The sequence below is a fragment of the Macrobrachium rosenbergii genome, chromosome 23 (genome assembly GCF_040412425.1).
Source record: "Macrobrachium rosenbergii isolate ZJJX-2024 chromosome 23, ASM4041242v1, whole genome shotgun sequence".
Taxonomy (NCBI): domain Eukaryota; kingdom Metazoa; phylum Arthropoda; class Malacostraca; order Decapoda; family Palaemonidae; genus Macrobrachium; species Macrobrachium rosenbergii.
In genome coordinates, this window is record NC_089763.1 from 52,472,402 (window position 1) to 52,489,178 (window position 16,777).

The 16,777-nt window shown below is 44.4% G+C and overlaps 1 protein-coding gene across 3 annotated transcripts in view; it reads right to left on the reverse strand.

Moving 5' to 3' along the window:
* The window catches only part of LOC136851631 (extracellular tyrosine-protein kinase PKDCC-like), a 108,656-nt gene that overhangs the window by 83,041 nt on the left and 8,838 nt on the right, over positions 1 to 16,777 (reverse strand). For all 3 annotated transcript variants that reach the window (XM_067126023.1, XM_067126024.1, XM_067126022.1), the window contains one exon: positions 16,171 to 16,354. In XM_067126023.1, the coding sequence (XP_066982124.1) occupies positions 16,171 to 16,354 (184 nt within the window). The remainder of the gene's footprint in view (positions 1 to 16,170; positions 16,355 to 16,777) is intronic.

Here is a 16,777-nt window from a genome sequence, read left to right on the forward strand (position 1 = left end):
TCATCCTCACGTCCTAAGACCTCCATGAGATTCTTGATAACGAAGGATCGAGGCCTGGGCATGGATGGGTCCTCGCTTTTAGCAAGGAAACCAAGAGAAAGTGAGCAGACTGCGTCTCCTTGCGCAAAACCTACTCTCTTGTCTATCGCCTGTAACTCACTAATACGCTTGGCAGTAGCAAGAACCACTAAAATAAGTGTCTTCTTGGTGAGATTCCTAAGTGAGACAGAACGGAATGGTTCGAACTGAGGGCCTGAAAGCCATTTCAGTACCAATGTCTCAGTTCCAAGAGACGCTGGAAGAACTTTCTAGCTTAGTCGCCTTAAAGGATTTGATGAAGTCACTAATGTCTTGATTAGAAGACAGATACATTCCTCTGTGTTTAAAAACTGAGCTGAGCATCGACCTATACTCTTTGATGGTAGAGGTCAATAATTTCCTGACAGACTTCAGGAATAGTAAAAAAATCAGCTATTTGTTGTATAGATGTCTCGAAGAAGAGACATTATTGTGGCTGGATTGGTAGAGCTTTGTAAAAGACATTCGTCTGTACCTCGCAAAACGCCTCTGCAGCCTGTTGCGAAAAGCATTTTGCTCTGATGAGGCACCTGACAAACTGAAGCCTATCAAGGCCAGAGCGGACAACCCTTTGTGGAATCGGAGGAAGTGGGTTGTCCGAGCAGCGACCGTTTTTGTGGAATGAGCCTTGGATAATCCACCAGCAGCCGAATCAGATCTGGAAACCATTCCTTGTTCGGCCAAAAGGGAGCAACTGGGGTCATGGAAGTTCTCTGATGCGTCAATAACTTGTTGATTACCTCCCGATCATCCCGAAGGGAGGGAAGGTGTACACATCTAGGCCTGTCCAGTCCAGGAGCATGGCATCTGTCGCCCATGCTCAAGGATCCGGGACCAGAGAGCAAAAGAGTGGAGGGCGGTGATTTTTTGAAATTGAGAAGAGATCTACAGTGGGTCTGCCCCATAGTCTCCACAGATTGCTGCAGACTAATGGGTCTAAGATCCATTCAGTCAGAAGGACCTGTTTGAGGTGGCTAAGCTCGTCCGCAATAACGTTCATTCTCCCTTGAATGAACCAGGTAACAAGAATAACTTGATTCTCCTCTGCCAACATAAGAAGATCCCTCGCCGTCTCGTACAGAGAGGAGTGAGTGGCCCCGTTTGCGAATACAATAAAGTGCAGTGGTGTTGTCCGCATGCACTACTACTTCTTGCTGCGGACTAGGTTCGAGAAGGCCTGAAGGTCCAGGTGAACAGCTCTTAGTTCCTTTACACTGATGTGAGACTTCCGTTGCAACACTGTCCATGTTCCGGAGACTTCTCGTCCATCCAGGAGAGCAGCCCAGCCTAGGTGGAGGCGTCTGAATAAAACTGAAGGTCAGGGCTCACTGGAAGGAGAGACTTCCCTTCCTGAAGTCTTTCTTTGCAAGACCACCACTGGAGATCCACTCTGGTATCAGACGTTATCGGGAAGATGAAAGAGTCTGGTTGAGTCTTTCTGCACCAGTTTGCTTTCAGGAAAAACTGCAGGGGTCTCATGTGCAGTCTGCCCAGTCTCACAAACTGCTCTACTGAAGCCAGGGTACCTAGGAGACTCAACCGCTGCACTGCTGAGCAGGAAGGAAGTGCAAGGGACTGACTGACAGTCTGAAGACAGATGCCGACTTTTTTGGGTGACAGAAAACCCCGAAAAGTCCGAGAATTCAGGATCATCCCTAAACAGGGAATCTCCTGAGTCAGTGTCGTAAGGGATTTCTTCTTGTTTATGATACTGCCTAACTCCTGCGTCAAGTGAAGAGTTCTTCTCAAGTCCTCTGCGCACTTCTCCTCTGATGAGGAGCAGAGAAACCAATTGTCCAGGTACACGTTGATGTTGGTTCCCAGAAGGTGAAGCAAATTCCCTAGAGAAGCAAGAATTTGTGTGAATACTTGTGGTGCTGTCGACAAGCCGAAGCACAGGGCCCAAAACTGTAGTACTCTGCCCTGAAAGACGAAGCATAGAAATTTCTGTGAGTCTGGATGAACAGGGATATGAAAATACGCATCTTGTATATCCAGCGTGACCATCCAGTCCCCCCTGCTGAACTGAAGACATGACTGAGCAAACTGTCTCCACATGGAAATTCGTCTTCAGGACGAATGCATTCAGGGTGTTGACATCCAAAACAAGCCCCCAGCCCCCCAAGGCCTTTGGAACCACGAAAAGGTGATTGTAAAAGCCTTCTGAGTGGCAATCTAGTACCTCTTCCACTGCTCCCTTGATGATTAGGGATTTGACTTCCTGAGAGAGGGCCAAAAACTTTGTGGAACCTTCTGAATACGCTGTCAAGGCGATTGGTGATGTTACTAAGGGAGGAGCTTTCATGAAAGGAATGGCGTAGCCCTCCTTGAGAACCTGGACTATTCAAGGTTCTGGTCCCATTCCTTCCAAAAAAGTAGAAGTCTAGCTCCTACTTGGGCGTGGAAGACTAACTTCCCATTTCTTGGGGTTGGCTTTGAATGAAGACTTCTTAATGGACTTCATAGGAGGTCGCAAGTTTGATCTAGGTCTAGGCTTGGTTCTAGCTTTCCCCCCACTTAAGGGCTGAGGCTGAAAGGGGAAGAACGATCTCGACGTGGAAGGAATAGATTCCCTCAGATGCCTAGTGGACTGTGCTAACAGGTCGGTTGTAGACTTCTCCTGCAAGTCTGAAAGAATCTTCTTCACTGTGACTTGCAGACGGAAAAAGGTGAGACTTAGCCAAAGGAGCAAAAAGTAGAGCTGACTTCCGTGTCGGCAAGACTCCTTTCGAGGTGAAAAAACACCAGAGCTCCCTCTTTTTTAGCACACCCATTGAAAAGAGAGAGGTGAGTTCTGAAGAGCCGTCTCTAACTGCTGTTGGCACACGAAAGAACCCCCAGCCAATCAGAGGCAAAGTCTTCAGCGAGATCTGGACCATCCTCGATCTTTCTCACTACAGTAGCACCCGACAGCCCAATCGAGAAAGCTAAAAATCTTGAGAACCTTACAAATGTTCTTGATAAGGTGATCAAGTTCAGGGGAAGAAAACATTATCTTAGCTGTACAAAAGGCTGTTCTACAAGCCGAATCCACTGACCAGAGAAGTCATCCTGGGAGGAGGCAGAGACTCACAAGGAAGGAGCTTCCCTGGTGGCGTAGAACGAGTAACTTATCTCCATTAGCTTGCTGTGCGGAAAAGTGAATGTTGCTTTGCCCTGCTCTCTCTTAGAGGCCAGCCAGTCATGTACCTCTCGGAGAGACTTCCTCGAGGAAGAGGAAAGAACTAGTTTAGGCCACTTGGTACTTTCAGACAACTGCTTCCTCATAAGGAAGGTAGAAGCTGGAGAAGTTGGAGCAGCAGGAAAAAAGAAATCTGGAAAGCTATCCAGGAGAAATCTCAAGAGAGACCAATGTGCTGAAGAGGGGACCGTATCCTGAACGAACAACCTCCTCCTCCTCTGAAGAGATAGGTGACATTTGGTTTCGGGAACTGTGGAGGTTTTCTTCGAGAAACCCATAAACTCCGTCAACTGACGCTGAAGTGGGGCTAATGAATCTTTCTGAACTGATGATGACAGTGGCTGATGAGAGGAAGGCGCCGGGCGCCCAGAAGAAGTGGATGGGTGCTCAGCCGTTGGTGACGAGAGCTCAGGATTGGTGCTGGGCGCTCAAAAGTGGAAGTCTGGCATGAGCTGGCGGGCACTGGGCATTCGGAAGAAGTTGGGCACTTTGGGTGCTTAAAACGCTCAGGACTGTCTCCCAACAAATGACGAGGGTGAGCTGGAGAAGCGAACTGGTCCTGAAAGCTACAGGAAGGTTGCGGGCTAACCTCCCTGTACCTCTTGACTGACAGACGAGAGGCATCGCCAAGCTCTGCATGTCTCTTGAGTGGGCACAATGAGGCAGGGTAGTGATATGGGTGCTTCTTGTCTGGGCTGGAAGCTTCCGAATCTGAGGAAAGCTGATGCACTGGAATGCCTTTACAATGGCGTTTAGTCGAAGCCTGGGAATGAACGACAGGCCCGACAGAGGGGGCAACTGCCTGTGGGCAAACCTCCACCAGCCTCCCTTGGAACTCCAGTTTGTCTTCTCCCCAGTACAGGGGAGGGGGACAGGGACCTTCGTCTAGGAGCACTGGTGGGACGGACAGCCACCTCCTCAACATTCACAACACTGTCACTTCTCACTGCACTGCCACCATGCACATTTTCCCCATTAGAGATCTAATAGTAGACCCAATCTCATGGTGGTATTGGATAATAATCCAAACTTCTGATTGAACCTTGATTCGAGGCTGGCAATGGAGTGGAGAGCGGAATCATGGGAACCTGGATCAGGTTTAGGTGGTAAAGTAGGAGGACTTAGAATGAGAGAAACGAGGAATTGGAGGAGTGTAACAGCTCTATCATCCCCTACACTAGCAAAAGGAGTAGATTCTGTGCTGGCCTTATTCTCACCCCTATCTCTTTCAAGTTTTTCTAGATGAGATTTAAGGGTTTCCATTTTTTATCCTCCCAATCCTGACACTATGCAAGTATTATCCTTACTACATTCTTGCCCCTATATTTAGTGCATTTAGTATGAGAATTGTAATAAAACTTGGTTAACCTAGTTTTAAAACCCTCAGAACAGAAGTGAATACTGGATGAACTGGAATCCGACATGTTAACTAAAGCAATCCTAAAGTTAACCAAAAAATTCAATCCACCAATGACTGAAAGCCACAACAACAACAAATTCTGAATAATTCACCAAGATCAGGTAAATAACTTTCTGAAAAGCAATGAAGCAGCTACGGAAAAACTCCCGATGTTGATCAGAAGCCGGCGGGAAATGAATTGAGCTCTCTGCTAAGTTGTTCCTCTAAGTCCCGGATAGTGGGCAGGACCTTGTCACCTACAGACAAACGATAGCTAAGTAATTACTTGGTATGTTATTTATATAAAAAGCTGTTATATCTCCCAGGATGTTGGTCCCAAACAAGGGAGCAACGTCTGTCACCCCTCTCCAAGAAAGAGTGGCACCCAAGTGAAGTTCATTGGAACCTCTTTAGAGGAAAAGAATTTTGAGAGTTCTTCCTACCTCTCCTCAGTCAAGCGACTGGGAAGAGGAGGAAGTGGACAAGGTAGAAATCAAGGTTGAAGAGGGAGAAGACAGAGATGCCAACCTGGAGTTTTAAGGCACCGCTATCATGGCCTGCATCCAGTCCTCTAGAGCAGTGGAAGACACAATCATCATGGGAAGTTCCTGATGGTACTGTCTAACAGTCAGAACAGCAATAGACAGGTCCATAGTTACAGAAGGGTCACCAGTGGCAGCAGCAAAAGAAGCACTGGCTGAAACCAAGAGTACAAGTGAGTAGCTAAAAAAGGTTCTTTGGCTAACCTTAGAGTTGGCCATAGAGACTTCAACACCTTCCAGGCTCCATCAGGACCCTTGTAGCCTGGTATGATATTGCAGGGGCAGAGACAGTGGTTTCAGGTGCCTGGTCAATGAGTGTATGGCAGGCAGAGCACCTGACCCACCATCAACCAGAACTGATTAGCGGTTACCCACTATCCTTGACAAATTTTACCTAGCCTGCACAGCAAGGAGAGGTTCAAGTGGGACATGAAACAGCTAGATATACATTTATGCCCAAGACACATACAGGCAGTTCCCGAGTTACGACAGAGACCCGTTCCTATGGCTTGTTGTAAGTTTAAGTTGAAATTCAGCATAAGTTGGAACCATAATAATCATAATAATATTTCAGCTCAGGGCCATATACAAAGTAGACAATACAATATACACAATCTAGATACATGAGATAAAATCATAAAAATTACATTTTTATGATAAAATAAATTTTTATATATACTTACCAAATAATTACATATCCATAGTTTCTAATTTACATGGCAGCTCAAAATTTGAAATTCACAGTAGCACTCTGTTTTGGGTGTAGGTATACTGCCCTGTCCAGTGTTGGGAAAGAATAGGTACAACGTAGCTAAAGAGCTCAATTCATTTATGCTCTATGTCCATGAAAGGGGGGAAGGGAGGGCTCTGATCATGTAATTACTTGGTAAGTACAGTATATATAAAACTTTATTTTACTATAAAAATTTCATTTTTATATACTGTAAGTAACTTACCAAATAATTACATAGCTGAATTCCACACTGATTGGAGGTGGAATGAATGGACATATACTACCCCATAAAAAACTCTATTATGGAGAGAATTTGGAATAGAACATTGGCTAGCATCTTGAAATGCTTGTTGTAACCTTACCTGGTGAGGGAATAACGGCAGACGGGTACTGCCTCTGGTCGTAGCTCCCCTCGACCTGTAGCAGCGTGGCGGTAGAGCCAAGGGTCGCCTCTACTTGAGTGGGTGCTTTGCAATTTAGGAGGTTAATCGCAGGTTGCCAAAGCTAACAATCCAAAAGGGTCATATAAATAATATGTGGATATGCCCTTGCCCTGGGCGCACTACAATAGAACAACAAAGACCAGAAAAAATCAACCTCCACCACACGAAATTTTAGCCAAATCCATAAAAAACAGATTGGTGACACTCACGACTCAGTGTTCACCAGACTTCCCAAGATGTGCAACTATCCTTATTCAAGGAGAGTGGATAGAGGAAAAAGAAGGCGTTCCTCCTACCCTTCATCCCCCAATACCATGCCAACTGCGAAGAAAAGACCTAAAGTACTGCATTTTTCGTACACCGTTTCAATGTCCCTTAAGTAAAACATGGCAAACACTGACTTGCACCTCCAAAATGTTGCTTGCAAAATTGAAGAGAGAGACACGTTACGTCTGAAAGCCAAGGTTGTTGCCACGGCTCTTATTTCATGAGCCTCTACTTTACACAAGGGTAGTAAATCGTCTTGAAATCCCAATTGTGCCTCTGAAATCATGGATCTTAAAAAGAATGATAATGCATTCTTGGACAAAGGACGGCCGGGGTTTTTCACAAAACATCAAAGATTAGGGGCCGAACCTCGAAGGTGTTTGGTTCTTTCAAGGTATACTCTCAAAGCTCTTACAAGACAGAGGAATTTCTCTTGGTCAGATGGACCTAGTACTTCTGACAGGCTCTTGATTGAAAAGGAGCGAGGCCAAGGGTTAGCTGGGTCCTCATTCTTGGCCAAAAAATCCAAAATTAGAGAGTATACAGCATTGAATTGTGAGAAATCTTCCTTTTATCAATGACATGAAACTCGCTGGCTCTCTTGGCTGTATCCAATGCCATCAAGAATAATGTCTTCTTCGTCAGATTTCAAAGTGACGATGAATCCAAAAGCTCAAATGGTGGCCCTGACAGCCAGTTGAGACCATGTCCAAGTTCCAAGCAACTCCCAAGGGTTTTGCTTGCTAACTAGTATTCCAATGTTTGATTAAATCGCTGATGTCTTGGTTTGAAGACAGGTCTACTCCTCTATGTTTGAATACCGAACTCAACATCACTCTGTAACCCTTGATGGTAGATGTTGCGAGTCCTTTCGATGTTCTAAGATGTAATAGAAAATCTGCGATTTGGGCTACAGACATTTGAGAAGAGGAGATATTTTCTCCCGGAACCACTTCTGGAAAACCGCCCACTTGGCTTGGTAGACTGCAGAGGAAGATTGTCGCCTACACTTAGCAATAGCCTCTGCAGCCTTCCTTGAAAATCCTTTTGCTCTGACAAGCTCCCTGACAGTCTGAAGCCTGTCAGTGCAAGAGTGGAAAACCCTTGATGGAATCGGAGGAAGTGCAGCTGTTTGAGAAGATTTCTCTTCTGAGGAAGCAGCCTTGGGAAGTCCGTCAAAAGGCTAAGCAGATTGGGGAACCACTCCTTGTGTGGCCAAAAGGGAGCGAACAAGGTCACTGACACGTTGTTGTGTGCATTGAACTTTTTTAACACTTCCCTCACCATGCTGAAGGGAGGGAAGGCGTAAAGGTCGAGGTTCGACCAGTCCTGTAGCATGGCATCCGTTGCCCATGCTTGTGGGTCCAGGGCCGGGGAACAATACAATGGAAGACGATGGTTCCTTGATGTCGCAAACAGGTCTATCGACAGCTTTCCCCACAGCTTCCACAGGTCGGTGCACACCTGTGGATTGAGTGTCCATTCCGTCGGTAAAACCTATTTGCCACGACTCAATTTATCAACGACATTCATCCTGCCCTGAATGAAGCGGGTCACTAATTGGGTCTCGTTGCTCCTTGCCCATAAAAGAAAATCCTTTGTCGCTTCGTAGAGCGTAAAAGAATGGGTCCCTCCTTGATTCTTGATATAAGCCAGGGCGGTCATGCTGCCTGCATGAACCGCTACTGTCTGGTGGAAGGTTAGCGTTGCAAAGTGTTGAAGTGCCAGATGAATCGCTCTTAGTTCCTTTACACTGATGTGGAGGTTTCTTTCAGTAAGCGACCATGTTCCCGAAACCTCCATATTGTTGAGAAGGGTTCCCCAACCTAGATCCAAAGCGTCTGAGTATAACGTTAGGTCGGGGTTCGTTGGACCCAGAGACCTTCCTGTTGTAAATCTGTCTTCTGCTAGCCACCACCAGAGGTCCTCTTTTATTTGGGGAGTGGTGTTGAAAACGAACGAATCCAGGAATGACTTTCTTTTCCAACTGGCCTTGAGGTAAAATTGGAGTACTCTTGTGTGTAGCCTGCCTAATGGAACAAACCGCTATGGAAGAGAGGGTCCCCAGAATACTCATTCATGCGTTGGCTGAGCAGGAGAGGCAAGTTACGAAGTCCTGGACTTTCCTGCAGCAATTTAGTATCCTCTGTTGGGATGGAAAAGCCCAAAAACTCAGCGAGTCTATCACTATCCCCAAATATAGAAAAGACTGAGTCGGGACTAGCTATGACTTTTTTAAGTTTATGAAAAGGCCTACATCTTGAGCGAGACGAAGAATTTTCTGCAGGTCCTCCTTGCACTGAGATCTCGAGGGGGAGTGTAGGAGCCAATCGTCCAGGTAGAGAGATGTTTATCCCCATAAGATGTAGCCATTTCACTAGGGGAGGGAGTACCCACGTAAAAATTTGAGGGGCCGTGGAGAGTCCGAAGCAAAGTGCCCGAAACTGGAAGACTCTGTCCTGGAACACGAATCTCAGTTACTTCCTGGAGTCTGGGTGAACTGGAATGTGGACGTAAGCATCTTGCATATCGATCGTAACCATCCAGTCTCCCTGATGGATGGCCGACTAAACCAACTGACTTGTCTCCATTTTGAACTTCGTTGTTTGAACGAAGAGGCTCAGGGCACTGACGTCCAGGACAGGTCTCCATCCTCCTGATGACTTGGGAACCATGAAGAGGCGGTTGTAAAACCCCTCCATGTTTACATCCTCGACTACTTCCACGGCTTTCTTTTCTAGTAGGGCTGACACTTTCCGAGATAGGGCCGAAAACCTCTCTGAGTCTACTGAGTAGGCTCTTAAGCTGATGGGAGAGGTTACTAAGGGAGGTTTCTCCCTGAAAGGGATAGCATAGCCTTCTTTCAATACCTTCAGCACCCACGGCTCCATATTCTTCTTTTTCCATTCTGTCCAGAAATGGGAAAGTCTTGCTCCCACTGGAACATGGAGGACAGATGTCTCATTTTCGAGGTGTTGGCTTGTTAATGGTTCCTGGTTGGTCTGGAAGTTTGGAGGTTGGCTCTAGGTCGGGACTGGAAACGACCTCTAGAACTTCAAAAGGGCTGTTGCTGCAAGGGCAATGACATTCTATTAGCTGTGCTTGTAGTGGCTCGTGCGGGGTACTTAGTCCTTTTGGTGGATTGAGTGAGGAGGTCCTGAGTCAACTTCTTCTGTAGCTCCACTGAAACCCGTTCCAGGGTATCCTGCAGGAACAGACTATTCTTGTCCAGGGGGGCAAAAAGAAGTGAAGAACATTGCGATGGGGTGACTCCTTTGCCGTGAACGAGTACCACAAATCTCGTTTCTTGAGGGCTCCTGTTGTGAAGATGGTTGCTAGCTCTAGTGCCTCATCTCTTACAGCTCTATCAGTGCACCCCAGTACTCCCTGCCAGTCCGATCTCAAGTTCTCTTGAAGGGATGTATAGTCTTCTTGGCTAGGGCCCCCACCGTCCAATCCAGATAACTAAAGATCTCGAAGATTTTAAAGATGTCTTTAAGCAGATGGTCTAATTCCGAGGCTGTGAAGGGAATTCTGGCCGACGAGAAGCATCTATGATACTGGTGAAGTCCCCTAGAGAGGAGGCAGAAACTCCCAAGGGCAGAGCTTCTCCAGTTGCATAAGACAGATACTTCTGCCTTATCAAATGAGAGGGAGGTAAACAGAGCACTGCCTTCCCGACTTCCCTCTTCTCCGCTAACCAGGGATCCATGCGGCCGAAAGCTTTCTTCGACGACGAAGACAAAACCATACATGGCAGTCTGGCGGTACCTGGTGGTTGTTGCATCAAATAGGCCGAACCCGGCGATAAAGGGACGACTGGAGAGGAGAACGACGGGTAACAGACCAAGAAAAACCTGAGCAGTGCCGAGTAATTCGATGCAGGTTGCTCCTCTTCTGCAGGTTCCTCGACAGACAAAGCAGGTGATCCTGGGGGTTCCGCGGTGTCTTGCACTACCGGAGTTGGTTTTTGAAGAGGGCTCAACACTTTATCAAGCCGAAGTTGAAGTGGCACCAACGAAGGATCTATAGCAACAGACGGAAAATCTCTTGAAGCTTCAGATACTGGAAATTCTCCTTGCGGGGTCATGAAGATATTAGAAGTGGGGTGGACTTTGAGAGAGGCGCCCACAGCGACTGGATGCATGGACGTTGGGTGCCCACTCGCTGTCCAAGCAGACACTGACTCCTTGGAAGAGGCTGCATTCTCCGTGGACACTTGGCGCCCCTAGGATCGGCACTCGGAACCTGGGTGCTTGGCGATCTGACGTTCACACTCTGAGCAGTCATACACAGGCTCTTCTAGCTCGGAATCTGGGCGCCCATGAACTGGAAAGGCAGAAACTGCGCGCTCATGCGATGGGCGCTCAAACGAAGTGCACTTTTACGATGGGTGCTCTGGAGATGATAGCTTGGACACCGAACAATCTTCGAGTTGGCACTTACGCACACCACTAACGTACCCTGGGTGCTTGTACTCTTGGCGCCGATAAGCTGGACTGGTACACACTCGTTCAGGGTCAGAACGCACTTTCGCACCTGAATGGGAGCGAGAATCCCTCACCGGCAACTCCCAAAAACTACATTAAGGGAGAGGGCTATGTTCTTTCTTCACAGCTCGCTTACGAGACAGGGGCGAATCTGAATCCAAGGAAGCGCCTGGCCTTTTCAATGGCCTAGAACCTTTGGCAAAACAGTCACTGCGTTTCTTTGATGCAGGAAAATCTGAATCACTTGAAGACAGGGCGTGCACATCCATTCAAACACCTTTCCAACAGCGTTCTTCCGCAGCCTGGGACTGGCGGACAACAGGCTTGGATGAAGTGGTGACTCCTCATGGGCAAACCCCATTGACCTCCCTTGGACTGCCAGTTTGCTTCCTCCCAGGTTGGCAAGGGGAGTTTAGCAGGGACCTTGGTCTAGGAGCATCAGTGGGACGAACAGCCGCCCCCTCCACTGACACTTCACTCGACACTGCACTATTAAATTTGTCCATTGGACCTTCACAAAGTTCCCGATCTGGGAAACAGTATTGACAAGTAAATAAAATTTTTGATCTATGAAGTGACGATGAAAGAAACTTTTATATGATGTGACGAGTTTTATACTTCACTTCACATAAAATAAACATGAAACGTCACATCACACTTCATTTACCTGGTTGGGTACTATAATCCAGTAAGTTGTCTTCTTGAGAATTGAAGAGAAGGTCTTCAAAGCAAGGATCAGGTAACGGCTGCGTGTTAGGTATGAAGCTGAAGCCAAAACTCATCTTCTCGATGCTGGTAAGCCTCTGTAGTCCACCTTTACGTCAACAAAAAGATGCTCTCCTTGTCACATCTTATATACCCTCATCTGCGAATTGGGTTCAGCAGAATGAGAGCTAGGTAATGGAGTGACAAGAAAGGCTGGAGGACTGGAAATGGAAGAGAACGCTGTCACAGGCGTTGAAGGGATAGCCATAACATCAACATCAACTCCTGGAGAAGGACCTGTACTAATGGAAGCCTTAGCTTCAGCCCTAGCTGTAGCTTTTCTAATTTGGTCATGCTGCAATTTGTCTAAGTGTGTCTGTAAAGTCTTCCATTTACCCTTCTCGCAGTCTTTACATTCGTCACAATTCAATTCCAGAGAACAAATTTGTTCCCTACAAGTACAACAAATGGTATGTGAGTCATATTTTGCAGAAGTGAGTCTAGTTTTAAAGCCTTTGCTGCAATACCTAATGCTAGACAAACTAGAGTCACACATAATGGTAAAAATTCCAATTAGACAGGTCACAATCGAAGAAATAACCCAAATTCTAGCTAAGATAAGTAACTGCGCTACCAAAAGCAAAGAGCACTTCACCAAAGACGATCTCTGACCATCCGGAGAAAACGAATCAAGAGCTGCTAATAACTGGTGTTCAGTCATTAGCCGTGCTTCTATGCTGGCAATGGCATTGGGTTCAGCAGAATGAGAGCTAGGTAATGGAGTGACAAGAAAGGCTGGAGGACTGGAAATGGGAGAAAAAGCTGTCACAGGTATTGAAGGGATAGCCTTAACATCAGTATCAACTCCTGGAGAATGACCTGTACTAGTGGAAGCCTTAGCTTCAGCCCTAGCTGTAGCTTTTCTAATTTGGTCATGCTGCAATTTGTCTAAGTGTGTCTGTAAAGTCTTCCATTTACCCTTTTCCCAGTCTTTACATTCGTCACAATTCAACTCCGGATAACAAATTTGTTCCCTACAAGTGCAACAAATGGTATGTGAGTCATATTTTGCAGAAGTGAGTCTAGTTTTAAAGCCTTTGCTGCAATACCTAATGCTAGACAAACTAAAGTCACACATAATGGTAAAATTTCCAATTAGACAGGTCACAATCGAAGTAATAACCCAAATTCTAGCTAGGCTAAATAACTGCACTGCCAAAAGCAGAGTACTTCTCCAAAGACGATCTCCGACCATCCGGAGAAAACGAATCAAGAGCTGCTAATAACTGGTGTTCAGTCATTAGCCAGCACAAACGAATTGAGCTCTTTAGCTACGTTGTACCTATTCATCCACAATAGTGGGCGGGGCAGTATACCTACACCCAAAACAAAAGAACGCTACCGCGAATTTCGAATCTTGAGCTGCCGTGTAAAGTACAAACTATAGCTATGTAATTATTTGGTAAGTTACTTATATAAAAATGATAATTGGCAATAAATATAGTAATGTACAGTGAACCCCCCGTATTCGCAGGGGATGCGTCCCACATCCCCCCGTGAATAGCTAAAATCCGCGAATACTTAAAACCCCTCTAAAAACACTTAGAACTGCCCATTTTGATACTGTAAACACAGGAAAAACCCTGTAAAAATGCTTATACCTGAGTACTTTAAGGGGATCGGCCGGTTTCCCACTTTTTTAATGACAGGTTGTTGATATATAGGGGGTTTGTTAAAGGATATTATGTGGAACTTCTGGGGAAAAAATTTTTGTTCAGTGACCTTAGGTTTTTGGACGCTTAGAGCATTTTTTGGCCAAAAATGGCCATTTTCAAAATGCATCTCCTCCTTTGCTTTTTGGTTTTAAGGGATGAGATTTGAACCACGTATAAAACACATATGGACCTTCGATATACAGCCGGGGATTTTTGATTTTTCAATAATTTTTCGAGATATGAATTTTTGTTTTTTTTATGAAATTTTCCCGGAAAAATTACAGAAAAAAAATTGCCAAAAATCAGAAACTCAAAATATTACAAATCCCCAGCTTTGTTTTAATCTACCATATTTCCCCATGTTATATTTAAAATTTCATTTAGATTGGTCCAATACTAAGGGAGGAGATGCATTTTAAAGGCAAAAAACTTGTTTTGAGAAACGGGCCTTCAAAGTTTTAGTTACATAAAAAAAGTAAAAGGGACTTCAAAGACTGTGTTACAATTAATTCTATGGTTTTAATTTTTATTTTTGGGTATTAATTAATGCAAAATTATTATAAATAAGAATATTAATTGATTATTTATGTGCCTAAGACACATTCTTATAAATTTTAGGTTCCTGGTCCCCCCCCTGTCTGATCTTGCTGCAAGGTATTACTCTAGGGTATTATAGTTGCTTACACTTTTTTATTAGTGTCTCAAATCCATCCCTTGCCAAATGGATCCTGGGAATTACTTTACATTCACAATTAGGGATTCGTGATTCAAGTAATTCATCAAGTCTTGCTTCACTTATTATGACCATTTTATTTTCAGGATCGTCTATAATATCAGCCTCCGAGCTACTGCTTTCTTCTTCTAAAATATCTTTGCCCTTTGGTAGTGACGAACAAATAAAGAGGCGTTTAGGGGTGGATGTGGTTGGTCTCTGGTCAGCAGAGATCGCTGCCTGCGCCGTTTGATGGGCGACAGCTCTCTCTCTCTCCGTCGCTCCATTCCCCCTATGGCACTAATTTCTTGAACTCTTTCTTCTACTTCTCGCCTGGACTTTTCCACTTGGCTTTTTCCGCATTCTAGAAGCATGAAGTGAACTCTTGGACCTTTTAGGCACGGTGAAAAAACAAAACACCACAGAAAATACAGAGTTCAGTCAAGGCTAGCGAGCATGAAAACGTGTCCTTCTAGCTTGGAAGTTTATAGGCAACTCGGCCACAGTGGCGTCATGGTATGACGTGTGTGTTGTCATGGCTAGGAATAACTAAAAGGTGCCAGAGTAGGATATTATTGACATTATACATTTCATTTCAAAGGAAGTTTTTGTAATATATATCGCATAAAAAACTATACCAGACTAAATCATTTGCGCTACTGGTGTTTTATGGGTATATAGTTATTGTTACATTTTAGGCCATAACTAGAGAAATACGGCAAATTTTAGCATAATATTTCGTGGACACATTCTTGAACCCTATAAGAAGCCATAGAATTTTTTTCAGCAAATCGAATTTTTTAAAGATTTTTGAGGTTTTTTAGGCGGCCGATCCCCTTAATAGTTTTATCACATAAAGTGCATTTATTCATGAAAATACAGTAATTAGTGAATATTTCTCAGTGAAAAATACCGCGAATGGGCAAATTTTCCGCAAATAATTGGTAGATATGTTCCATAGAGAGACCCGCGGATGCGTGAGTACGCGAATCGTGAGAACGCGACTACGGGGGTTGACTGTACAGGTACTTAACATTAAACAATTTATAAAAATAAAAAAAGTGAAGAATTCCAGTCTAACGCCGCCCAGCCCAGCACCGTAACTTCGGAATTTTTGGTGTACATATGTAGGAACCAGATTTTTTAATTAATATTTTTTAATAGTGTTGTAAGATCGGAACAGCGCAGGTTGAGACTGTCGTTAACCTGGGCCTTCCTACTCAATTTTTGCTTCGTCTTACTCATTAAGAACAGACATGCTAAGAGCATATATCCAAAAATCACTGAAAGAAAACAATTTGGTAAACTTTTACCTTTGAAACCAGTCAAGACCATGACCAAAGAGTACAGTGGAGAATTACTGACATGACAGCAGCTGATGAAAAGGGAGTGTACAACAGTGAGCGAATGGGATTAACCACCTTACTCATCCACCCACACAACTGTAACTACCTTGTTAATAGCTTCAGTGACCAAACCACCTTTTGCCAAAGATGCCCCAATATATGAGATGAAACTCTTCTTTTCACTGAAACAAGGAGGTTTATTCCTGGTACAAAAATATTTATAATTTATGGCTTGATACAGGTATAATTTACAGATAAAAAAAATATTTGTAAGCCAATGTTTTGTATTTTTATAGCAGCACAGGATTACGTATGAATGATTGAGGTAGGGAGCTCCTCCCTGTGTAGATACCTTACACAAGTTAACTGCAAAGACCACATGGTACTACACCCATCCAGCAATTCCATAATATTTTGGATGCTTACTTGTTGCTGTACCATTAGACTATGGGTCATGTACGATAATGTAAGTAAAAATGTGTATAAACATATAAAATTTATAGGTTCCTTTCAATCAATCTGCCTATGCACCTGTTTTGTAGTAATAAATGCTACCCACCTTCTGTGATTTGTGAAGATGAAACTCCTGGAGAAGCTAAAGCAGCTAGTGGTTGATTCTTCCGTTGTTTATGTTCCGTCATGAAGAAAACCACTAAAGCTACATTAACAATTAGACAAAGACATAAGTACACGGTCACATACATACTAAGTTGCGATAACCTCATCGTTCTTGATGGTTCTTTCTGAAATAGAAATACCAAGATGCATTTTATTCAATGTCATAAAAAATGATATTTTTATAATAAAATAAAGTTTGTTCATACTTACCTGGCAGATATATATATAGCTGTATTCTCCGAAGGACCGACAGAAATTCAAAAACTTACGGCACACGCAGTGGGGCCAGGTGGTTAGTACCCATTCCCGCCGCTGGGAGGCGGGTATCAGGAACCATTCCCATTTTCTATTCAGATTTTCTAGTGCTACTGTCTCCTGAGGGGAGGTGGGTGGGCACTATGATTATATATATATCTGCCAGGTAAGTATGAACAAACTTTATTTTATTATAAAAATATCATTTTGTTCATGAGACTTACCTGACAGATATATATATATATAGCTGAATCCCACCATTGGACGTGGGAAGAGACAGAATAGGATTTAGG